The sequence below is a fragment of the Drosophila teissieri genome, chromosome 3R (assembly GCF_016746235.2).
Source record: "Drosophila teissieri strain GT53w chromosome 3R, Prin_Dtei_1.1, whole genome shotgun sequence".
Taxonomy (NCBI): domain Eukaryota; kingdom Metazoa; phylum Arthropoda; class Insecta; order Diptera; family Drosophilidae; genus Drosophila; species Drosophila teissieri.
Window position 1 is genome coordinate 3,631,887 of NC_053032.1, and position 10,754 is coordinate 3,642,640.

Here is a 10,754-nt window from a genome sequence, read left to right on the forward strand (position 1 = left end):
AATGTCATAGCTCTGTATATAATATGCACATATACAAAAAATGAAATTCAGGAGTTCGAAAACTAGGACCCATGAGACCGGGTCTGGTTATTTGGGCACCTTGAAACCTGTTGCTTATTAACCGCTACTTAGATTTTATTTTTAAAACGGTCTTGTCGGAATGTTAAGCGTGTTAAGCGTTCTTTATTTTGCGGTTATGGAGTGCGATCAATGAACTCAATGATGTCCCCCTTTAACTGGGCGGCTGTGGATGATGCGGTCGCACAGTCGGCGTCGTGCACAGTGGAAGCGACAGGTTTCTCTTGGATGGGAGCCAGGCTGTTCACGATGGAGTTGGCCATGGCCAGTTCCAGTTCGCGCTGCCAGTCGTGTTCCTTTTGTTCCATGGCTTTACGCTTTAGCTCCTTGTAGCGGTTGTAAGCAATGAACTCTTTGACCAGCGCAGTCTCGGGATCGCTGTCACGTTGTGCTGACCTCTGCTTGGCCAGGCGCTTTTTCTTTTTATGCAAGGGCCGTGATTCCACAATCATCTCCTCCAACTCTAGGCAGGGATCACAGTTAAGGTGGTCTTCGGGAGGTTTATAGATGGGTTTGATCTTCTTTTCGAGCACCATCTGGAAGTCAATGTTGCGCAGCATCGGCGTTTGATGCAGCTCCTGCCTTGTGCTGATCCTGGCACCCGGATAAGTGGAAAGTAACTGCAATAGTCATAAAGTTTTAGCCACTGCCCCTTACAATAAAATGATTCAATCCACCTTCTGCAACAGATCGACAAAGTTGCTGCTCCAGTAGCGGGGATAGTGCACTGGGGTGTTCAATATATTCTTGATCTCCGCCAGAGGGCTGTTCGAGTGAACTACAAAGGGTCGAATGTTTCCCCGCATTTCATAAGCAACGACGCCAAGGGACCACCAGTCTACCGGATAGCTATAGCCAGCTAAAATGGATAGAAATAGGTTTGATAAAAAGACAAATTGAAATATTTTTCAAGTGTGTGTGACAGTGCTTCACCCGTTAATCATGTGGTAGATTCGTTTAAGTATGTAACAGGTAAAAGAAAGCGTTTCCAACCCCATAAAGTATAAAATATAATATATATTTGATCAGAATCACTAGCCCAGTCGATCTGCCGTTCTTGTCTGTCCGTATGAACGTCTCGATCTCGGGGAAGCTAGAAAGTTAAGATTAAGCATGCAGGGACATCTTAGACATAGGCTGTTTCCAAATGTTGCCACGCCAACACTAACGCTCATCAAAACTTGCATCGCCCACACTTTTGAAAAATGTGTTAATTTCCTTTGGTTTTATTATGATGTATCTTCATTTCTATCAATATGTCAGAAAAATAATTAAATTTCTCGATCGCATTTCCACTAGCTGAGTAACGGGCATCTGATAGACGGGGAACTTGACTATAGAGTTCTTTCTTGTTTATGAATTGTAATCATCAACTTTCTAGCTATGGAGTTTAGTTACCCGATAGGATTGTGATCCTGATCAAAAATACTTTATATGCTTATCTAAGTATTGGTTAATTCCTATTCAAATAAGAAGGGCACGCACGAATGCCAAATTATGGTGCCTTGATAGCAATAACAGCATCTTCTCCGAGTCATCCATCCCAGTCAGCTCATCCAATCAAACCAACTTTATTAATTAATTTATTCTCTGTGTTCCATGAATTCTTTTGTTGAAAGAACGTTCTGTTCTGTATGGTTCCTTACACAAGGTACAAATTTCTTCCAAGTAATTCAAGAGAATAAACCGAAATGGCCAATTACGTCAAAATTTGTGGTTCTGCGTACATATGTACATATGTTTATTAAATAGCATATAATATATGTAAGTACATCAACAATAAATTTAAATTTATTTTTGATTACTATAACTAATTGCCAAAACAAACTTTTGGTATTCAAATATTCTTGAAAATGCCTAGTACATAGTAGTAGATCAATTTACTCACCCACTTCGTCCAAAGCACACAGGAACACCTCCGGCGCCATGTAGGGCTTAGTCCCTGACATACTGCAGGCCAAGGAATTTTTTTGCAACCTCGTTGCAATATTAAAATCAGTCAAATGAGCATGTCCTATATGTGATGTATATATTAATATATCGTGATGTTAATCTTAATAATATCTAAATATATATATAATATCTAAATTTGTCCAATATTTGCTTGTAAATATTTAGATTTGTGCACTTGCTGACCTTGTTTTATTTTTCGGATATCATATTTCACTTTTCCAATCCAACTACTTGCCTAGTTTTTTTTTTACTAAATAAAGCCTTACCCGTATCGTCCAATAAAATATTGTCGGGCTTGATGTCTCTGTGAACTACTCGATGCGCCTGCAAGTACTCCAATGCACTGCCGAGCTCGCACACTAATAAGGCCACACTCTGCTCGGAGAATTCAACCTGTGGAATAGAGAGTACGTACTTAAGGATACACAGGTGGTAGTTGTCATGGAAAAACTCACTCTGTTCTGTAAATGATATCTTAAGTCCCCGCCTGTCAACAGGTCGCAAACCATAAACAAATCCTCCTCATCTGTAAAAAGCAGGAGAATTGTAGCTTCAAAAGGAATACTGCAAGTTAATTTGCATTTTGATTGACAATTAGCAAAAGACAGATAGCAAAATCCGGGATGAACGGTGCCTTAGAAAAACGCTACCAGCCGGTAAGTCGAACCAAAGACATTAGAGTTCTAATGTCTTTGGTTGAACAAGCCTCGGCAAAGGTAGAACCATCTACTTATTTTCATATGCTTGTTCATAAATATGGATATATTTACGTTGGTGGACAATCAAATTGTCTCGCTAAAGGAAAATTTAATTATTTCCTTTTTAGGGTTTGCCAGGAACAATAGGAATTAAAATTATTTAACAATGTTGGCGGTACTATACTCGTCATACACAGATTAAAACGGTGTACTAGATTCCTTTAAAAGTGTTTTAAACAAATATGCTTCAATAGAATCTGCATGCTATGTATATTTTAAGTTTACTTGGCAGCTTTACATATTTCCTCGTTTGAAACGCTCATACTTGATTGCGTTCATGTTCGAGAATTGTACCTGCTGAGACTTACCCTGAAACGAGAACCATAAATTGACGAGAAACGGGTGCTCCAATGACGATAGCAGTTCCACCTCTTTAATGACGCCGCCGAGAGCTCCGCGCATTTCGCAGGCAGAGCGACTAACATATTTCATCGCGTACAGGATGCCGCTATCACGCTTTTGGACAATGCACACCTGCGAAAATATGTTGTAAAGGCGAGGGTTTTCTCGAAAAATTACAAAATACTGCTCCTACCTTTCCAAAACTGCCCTTTCCTATGGCGCGAAGTATTTGGAAATGGTCAAAATTTACTGTAACGTAAGATAGGAAAAGTATTTAGGTAACAGTAGGTGTTCACTATTCCTCTTCAGAGCATAAAAATCCGTAACAAATCTATATATGAATTTTTATTTGCATTCGGCAGCACACACACCCGATGGCATCTAACTTGGCATTTGGCTCTGGCAGTCTACACACAGCATGTGCCCCATTGTGACCGAGTGCTTCTCGGGAAGGAATTTCGGAATAATCTGGATCAACTGAAGTCTTTGCCGTGGGCACAGGAAAAAAGGAGGTAAAACATCCACTCGCAGAAGCCATAAATTCGGAAAACAGTGCACTATGAGCTCTTGGAAATGCTGCCTACCTAGGTAGCTGATTCTCAGCTCAAGCAGCTGCTGGCAGGCGCTTGCCAAAAGAAACCTAAAGTCATCTCCGAGAATGGGTATCTCCAGCAGGTTTAGCGAGATCCTGGTCAGCCGGTGACGCCATATGCTTCCCAGCAGGGGGCGACAACGCTTGTAGCTCTGCATCATAGCAATCTGATCGGACAGTTCCAGGAGTCCTAATATCCTAGACAGGCACAGGTCGTCTACAAACTCCATTGTCTCCGGTCTACCTCGGGTGTAAGTGCTCCACAAATTTAAGCAGTAGATGTTTTAGCCGCACGCCCACTGTGTTTTTCGATATCATTGTGAAAAACTATTTGAGGGACGATTGTAACAGTTTTGTTTCCCCGATATATTTTGAATCTTTCTTCGGCTTAAAAAAAAATTGAATTTTAGATATTTTAATAAAATTTGTTCGCAAGGATTGTTTGATGGTCAGGTCGAATTACAGTTTTTGCTATTGTATTAACATATTTTAATATGACAACCACACTATAATTATACCCGTTGCTCGTAGAGTAAAAGGGTATACTAGATTCGTTGAAAAGTATGTAACAGGCAGAAGGAAGCACTTCCGACCATATAAAGTATATATATTCTTGATCAGGATCAATAGCAGAGTCGATCTGGCCATGCCCATCTATCCGTCCGTCTGTCTGTCCGTATGAACGTCAAGATCTCAGGAACTACAAAAGGTAGAAAGTTGAGACTAAGCATACAGACTCCAGAGACATAGACGCAGGGCAAGTTTGTCGATTCATGTTGCCACGCCCACCCTAATGTCCACAAACCGCCCAAAACTGCCACGCCCACACTTTTGAAAAATGTTTTGATATTTTTTCATTTTTGTATTAGTCTTGTAAATTTCTAACTCTGTTAGAGTGGGCATGGCAAAAAGTTTTTTGGCAAAGAGATATTTACAAGACTAACAAAAATGTGACATTAGACATCACATTTTTACAAACTAATAAAAAAATGAAAAAATTACAAAACATTTTTCAAAAGTGTGGGCGTGGCATTTTTGGGCGGTTTGCGGGCGTGTCAACATGGGTCAACAAACTTGCGTTGCGTCTACGTCTCTGGAGTCTTCATGCTTAATCTTCACTTTCTAACCTTTATATTTCCTAAGATCTTGACGTTCATACGGACAGACAGACGGACATGGCTAGATCGACTCGACTTTTGATCCTGATCAAGAATATATATACTTTATATGCTCGGAAACGCTTCACTCTGCCTGTTACATACTTTTCAACGAATCTAGTATATACTTTTACTCTACGAAAAACGGGTATAATTATGATCATTTGTAGGGTTCATTTTTCTAAAATCAAGGGTAAGTTGGTAATGGATCCTTTTTTTAGGCCGTTTTCTGAATGTACAAGTGAGTAACTTTTAGGTCGATTTTGGGTAAGGGTCCATAAGGAAATATTTTTTCGTCGTCAAATATTGCCCTTGGTTCATCAAGACGCTGATAGGTCAAACTCCTTATGCCGACTAGTGTACGTCATTTACATTCATGTTGGCATTATTTAAAAGGACATTTTAATTCAGTTCGGATACATGGCTTTTCATAACCTATTAAGTACCCATTGAAAATTTAGGATTTTTGAGAAAGTCCGCTTTTTAAACTTATTTTCTAAAACTTACAAAAATTTGTTATAAACCATAATAGCAGAGAAAATAAATAAAAAACACAATGTTATGATTTTAAAGCCTTTTTTAAGCCTTGTGTTGCACGGCGCGTACTAGGTTATTGTAAAAATAATTATATTTGTTGCCAAGAAACAGATATAATTCATTCAATGGATCCCTTTCTGTACTTACCATCGTCATCGGCGAGCAGACTCGCGTCGGATCTGCTCGATGTGTTTGCGCCCATTGTGCTACATCAATGCGTTGAATTTAAGTCGATTAAGACGTCCAGTCTCCCTACGCTAGCTCTTCTTCAAATAGGATCCAATTACTTTTGGAGTCGGGGACGAAAAGTTGGGGGAGGACTAGTTGAGAGAAACGAAAACCAGAGTAAATAGATTTTAAAGATATGTTTAAGAATGTAGCACTCGATGCAAAATGCAATTAATAGTTGGTACTTCGATTTAGTTGGTAATCAGATTTTATAAGAGTATTACTCTAGAATCAATTCTTATTTTGACCTATCACGTTTGGTTTTTATAAAGACATGATGTTAACGTAAGTGTTTTCCGATTAAACAAACCAAAATTGCTAAGGGCTTTTATTCTTATGGGATTGGGTAATGTCGACGGTTCTATAGAAAGTACGCATAGTAATTGGCAGTTGAATAATATGGTGGCCAAATTGACTCGGCTAGTGCTGACCATAAATATTAATATATGAGTACGCTTTCAGCAACATGTTAAATTTTTTCCTTTTACTCAAGCAGTACCGGGTATACATTTTTGGTACAGTTTAAAGTTCCCTAAACTAATCTTTCTTTGATAAATCTTAATATGCAGTTTTAAAAAGCTTTAAAATACTTTTCGATAAAAAATAAATTGTTCTAATTACAGGTTTTGAATTCCACGGCTCCGGAGAGGAGACCGGTAGTCTCCTTGCATCCCACTCTCTCTGTGCCTATCATCGTGGAGTGCACTTTTTGAATTCAAAGACGAATTTGACATGTCACCCAGAATATATTAAATTCTGACTAGTCGACGTATAGAAATACTCCCGGTGCGATTAATATTTTATTTTATACAAGGTTTACTGCACAATACATTTCTGGCTCTGGCCCTATTTATCTTGCACATTACTTAAGCATGAGCACCGAAGAGTCCATAGAAATCTGCGCAAAGGGCAGCGGTCGCGTGGAAACCGTCACCCTGCGCCAGAACGAACTGATCCGAAACCTGCGCGTCCTGGTGGCCGTGCGCTTTGAACAGGCCATTTCTCGGATCATCCTGGTCTTCGCGGGCCAGGTGCTAAGTGACGAGGGGACAATCGACGGTAGGGGAATCGTCTCCGGCGTCACTGTGCACGTCGTCTGCCGCGCGGAAGTGGCAAGCTTACCACCGACGACGCCGAACGGGTTCACAAAGCTTTCCAGGCCGAGCGAGCGCCTGATGAGATCCTGGCAGGCGGCCCACATAGCCTATCTTCAACAAGAGCCCGCTGCGCTGAGAAATCTGCTACAGGCCGATCCGCGAATCCGGAGACTGCTCGATGAGAATGCGGCCATGCGACATTATTTTAACAGCGACCAGAACCTACGGGAGATGCTCGCATTAGCCTTCAGCCCGGCGAAGCAGGAGTTGGGGCGCCGCCGCGACCTCCACATATCACGCATGGAGTTTGTACCTGGTGGGTACAAGATCTTGAGCCGCCTGAACTACTGCATGCTACAGGCCTACGAAGACAACGTGGCCATGTCCTTTCAGCAGGCGTCACATGGCGCTAAGCCGACCTCGAATCCCCAGCGAGGTCGCGAGGTGAAGGACCCCCTTCCCAACCCGTGGTTTCTCTCGCCTAGCCCCTCCAATCCAAGGACATGTGCTTTGGCCAGACGTATAATCAAAGGACGAGCTTCTGTTGCGCCTCTGCCCGACACTGATATCAATTACAGGCAGAAAATCTCATCGAAAGTGATGACTTCTGTTGCAACACAGACCAAGTGCGAAGACCGTCGTTCCGGTGATGAGGGAACTTGCCAGCACTGCTACCACACTCAGGTGGAACAGTTGGCTCAAATGGGCTACAGAAACCGTAATCGTAACAAACGCGCTCTGCTGATATCTCTGGGCAATGTTGCTTCCGCTGTAAGACTACTGGACCACTGGAATCGGTTTTTGGAGGAATAAACTACTACATGTACTACTTTTGTTTTGTTGCTTGGCCGAGAGTCTGAGACGCCAATTAATATGCACAATAAAAAATATACATACATCCTGTGGAATTTTTGGCTTGAAATCTTGAAACCAAGTGAAACCAATCAACGCGTAATGTTAACGTTTTTATTTCTGATAACTAGATTTGTTGAAAAGTATGTTACAAGTAGAAGGAATAGCTTCCAACCATATAAAGTATATATATTTTTAATCAGGACCAATGCCGAGTCGATATTGCTATGTTTGTCTGTTCGTTCGTCTGTCCGTATAAAGGCCTCGATATCATGAACTATAAAAGCTAGAAAGTTGAGATATAGCATGCAGACTCCAGAGACATAGACGCAGCGCAAGTTTGTTGACCCATGCTGCCACGCCCACTCTAACACAAACCGCACAAAAATGCCACGTCCGCACTTTTGAAAAATGTTTTGATATTTATACCCGTTACTCGTAGAGTAAAAGGGTATACTAGATTCGTTGAAAAGTATGTAACAGGCAGAAGGAAGCGTTTCCGACCATATAAAATATATATATTCCCGATCGGGATCAATAGCCGAGTCGATCTGGCCATGTCCGTCTGTCCGTCCGTATGAACGTCGAGATTAAACATACAGACTCCAGAGACATAGACGCAGCGCAAGTTTGTTGATTCATGTTGCCACGCCCACTCCAACGCCCATAAACCGCATAAAACTGCCACGCCCACACTTTTGAAAATGCTTTAATATTTTTTTAATTTTTGAATATTTTTTAGTCTTGTAAATTTCTATCGATTTGCTAAACAACTTTTTGCCACGCCCACTCTAAAGCCCACAAACCGCCCAAAACTGCCACGCCCACACTTTTGAAAAATGTTTTTAATATTTTTTCATTTTTTATTAGACTTGTAAATTTTCTATCGATTTGCCAATAAACTTTTTGCCACGGCCACTCTAACGCCCACAAACCGCCAAAAATTGTCAGTTTTGAAGACTCTTCTTCGCACTTCCACTAGCTGAGTAACGGGTATCAGATAGTCGGGAAACTCCACTATAGCGTTCTCTCTTGTTTTTTTATTAGTCTTGTAAATTTATTAGGAGATTAGCCTACCGATTTCAGAGATATAGACAACGCGCAAGTTTGTTGTCAAATGTTGCCATACACACTCTGACGCCCACAGACCGAAAACTTCCACGCTTACACTTTTTAAAAATGTTTTTTTTTACAATTTGAATTAGCCAAATTTTGTTTTTTTTTACAATTTAAATTAGCCAAATTTTTTTATTTTTCCCACACCCATTCTACACTCTCATACCGCCCAGAACTACCAAGCCCAAACCTTTGAAAAAGGTTTGGTTTTTTTTTTCGTTTCATTATTTATCTTGCCAATTTCTATGCAGATTGCTGAGACATATGTAGACTGTTTGGATTTTTTTTTCATTTTATCGTTTGTCTTGCCAATTTTTATCAAAAAGACAGAATTCCCAAAAAGCATGTAAGATGTAAGATAAGGACGTAGCAACGTACAAAAAAAACTTCGCGTCAATACAATCTGCCTGCTTAATCATAACTTATTTGCTCTTATAACACCAAAGATCTCGACGTTCTGTTCGGTTTATAATTTACAAAAGTAATATTTCCTTTAAAATTGTCATTACTCTGACAATTATTAATAGCTAGCTACCTTTATCTGAAGTTAATTTAAGATGTGGATTTTTTCTGTTTGTAGTAAGCACCCGTTATAGATAACCTTGAAAATGGTCGTGGTCCTCGTTGAATATATATAAGAACAATACATCGTCTGTTTTATGATTTTTGATTCTTACGGATCGTTGGTAAGAGAGCGAGTTCTTACAATTTACATCGAATATTAATATCTTTGACCTTCTGGCTATATTGTCACACCATATTCTTAAGAGAATGTGTGGCAATAAAGAAACCGTTTTATGAAAGAGTGCGTTTTTAAAAACATACATATGTAAATCGAAGAAGTCTAATAATATTGTAGTAAGCACGACGATCATGAAAATAACTTTATTTTTATTATAAGACTGTATCCTGGTACATAGCCCCCACCTATTGAATACATTTTAAGAAGAATTTTAGCCTTGATAGTTGCTGACACTGAATTGAAAGCACTTAGTTTTCGTTATTGTCCTGATTCTTTGCCCAATCATTTTTGAAAAAAACGGATGACGTCACATTACGCTCTGGCGCGGAAAAAAATCGATGTATAAGTTGAAGCGACTTGATGGAGCCGCGTTTCATATTCACGGAGTGTGCGGGACCATTGAATTAGTGTATATCCAGAGCTCGCAAGTAAACGTCGGTTATATCTTAATATGCCCATCTGCTTTGCATAATCCAAATGAAAATGTCAGTTGGTGTCGCATTAGCATAGATACATAAGACATTGTTGAAGTAGCTCGTAGCTTGTAACCCCAAAAAGGTCGGTAGAAGACACCAAAGCCCTTGGAAATCAAGTTGACAAGCGAAACCAATGCGACGAAAATGAAATGGGGTTCTAGGGTTCATCGACATTCCCTGTCCGTTCTTTCATTTCAGCTGGCGAACATATACATAAATATACATATGTACATACACACCACGACCGGGTAACCCCGAAGTACCTGCTTCTCGGTTGGGAAAATCCTCACAACGTTTATTTGGAGGACGTCAGAGGTTACCACTTCGCTTCCTTCGAATTTATCGATTGGCGTGCCTCGAAGTCGAGATGTTGGTTTTGCTCACTCCTGGATGCACGGTTCATTTGAATTGGATTTGCTTTCCGTGGTCTAAAGTGCTGCAAAAAGCACGCTTCTACTCCCTGCACCAGAGCGAAGGTGGCTTACTCCATAAAGGTATGTGTTGGTGCTGTTGCTCCTTTTATTCCTGGCGGAATGTACGTATATGAACGCGAAGCTGGCGATGCCGATTGTCACAACACCCACACTGCGAAATGCAATGACCCCTGTACGCTTTACCGCCGTCGTCGGCAATTATTTACGTTAGTTTTCGGCCTAGTAGTCCTTCCAGCTGGGCCGTTGAGCCACCGTGTTCAGCCGCCGCGTAGTTGGGACTGAAAATGTTTTGTTTTTAAAGACGCGCTCTGCTCTGCCATCCTGCAAACTTCTCTCTTTCTATCTCTCTCTCCGGAGATTTTGCGCAGGTGCAAGTCCTGCGGACGAAAACA

The 10,754-nt window shown here is 40.7% G+C and overlaps 2 protein-coding genes across 2 annotated transcripts; one reads left to right on the top strand and one right to left on the bottom strand.

The window, feature by feature from the left end:
• Positions 1 to 22: 22 nt before the first annotated feature.
• Positions 23 to 10,754, bottom strand: LOC122619878 (serine/threonine-protein kinase 32A). Its single transcript, XM_043797080.1, has 9 exons — positions 10,192 to 10,754; positions 5,565 to 5,737; positions 3,325 to 3,380; positions 3,098 to 3,263; positions 2,487 to 2,557; positions 2,298 to 2,424; positions 1,967 to 2,092; positions 756 to 937; positions 23 to 698 (listed from the first exon to the last, which is right to left on the bottom strand). Exons 2-9 carry the CDS (start codon positions 5,617 to 5,619, stop codon positions 195 to 197), a joined length of 1,287 nt encoding a protein of 428 aa, XP_043653015.1. The 5' UTR covers positions 5,620 to 5,737; positions 10,192 to 10,754; the 3' UTR covers positions 23 to 194.
• On the top strand, positions 6,390 to 7,643 carry LOC122619879 (ubiquilin-4). Its single transcript, XM_043797082.1, has one exon. The coding sequence runs from the start codon at positions 6,518 to 6,520 to the stop codon at positions 7,553 to 7,555; it is 1,038 nt and encodes a 345-aa protein (XP_043653017.1). The 5' UTR covers positions 6,390 to 6,517; the 3' UTR covers positions 7,556 to 7,643.

What these genes read in the sequence shown, in the direction of transcription:
- LOC122619878 (XM_043797080.1), bottom strand. Translation starts at nt 5,619, where the DNA reads ATGGGCGCAAACACATCGAGCAGATCCGACGCGAGTCTGCTCGCCGAT. An exon ending in TCTGCTCGCCGATGACGATG is followed by an intron (nt 3,381 to 5,564) that starts GTAAGTACAGAA and finishes CTTACGTTACAG; the next exon opens with TAAATTTTGACCATTTCCAA. An exon ending in TATTTTATTGGACGATACGG is followed by an intron (nt 2,093 to 2,297) that starts GTAAGGCTTTAT and finishes CATCACATATAG; the next exon opens with GACATGCTCATTTGACTGAT.
- LOC122619879 (XM_043797082.1), top strand. Translation starts at nt 6,518, where the DNA reads ATGAGCACCGAAGAGTCCATAGAAATCTGCGCAAAGGGCAGCGGTCGC.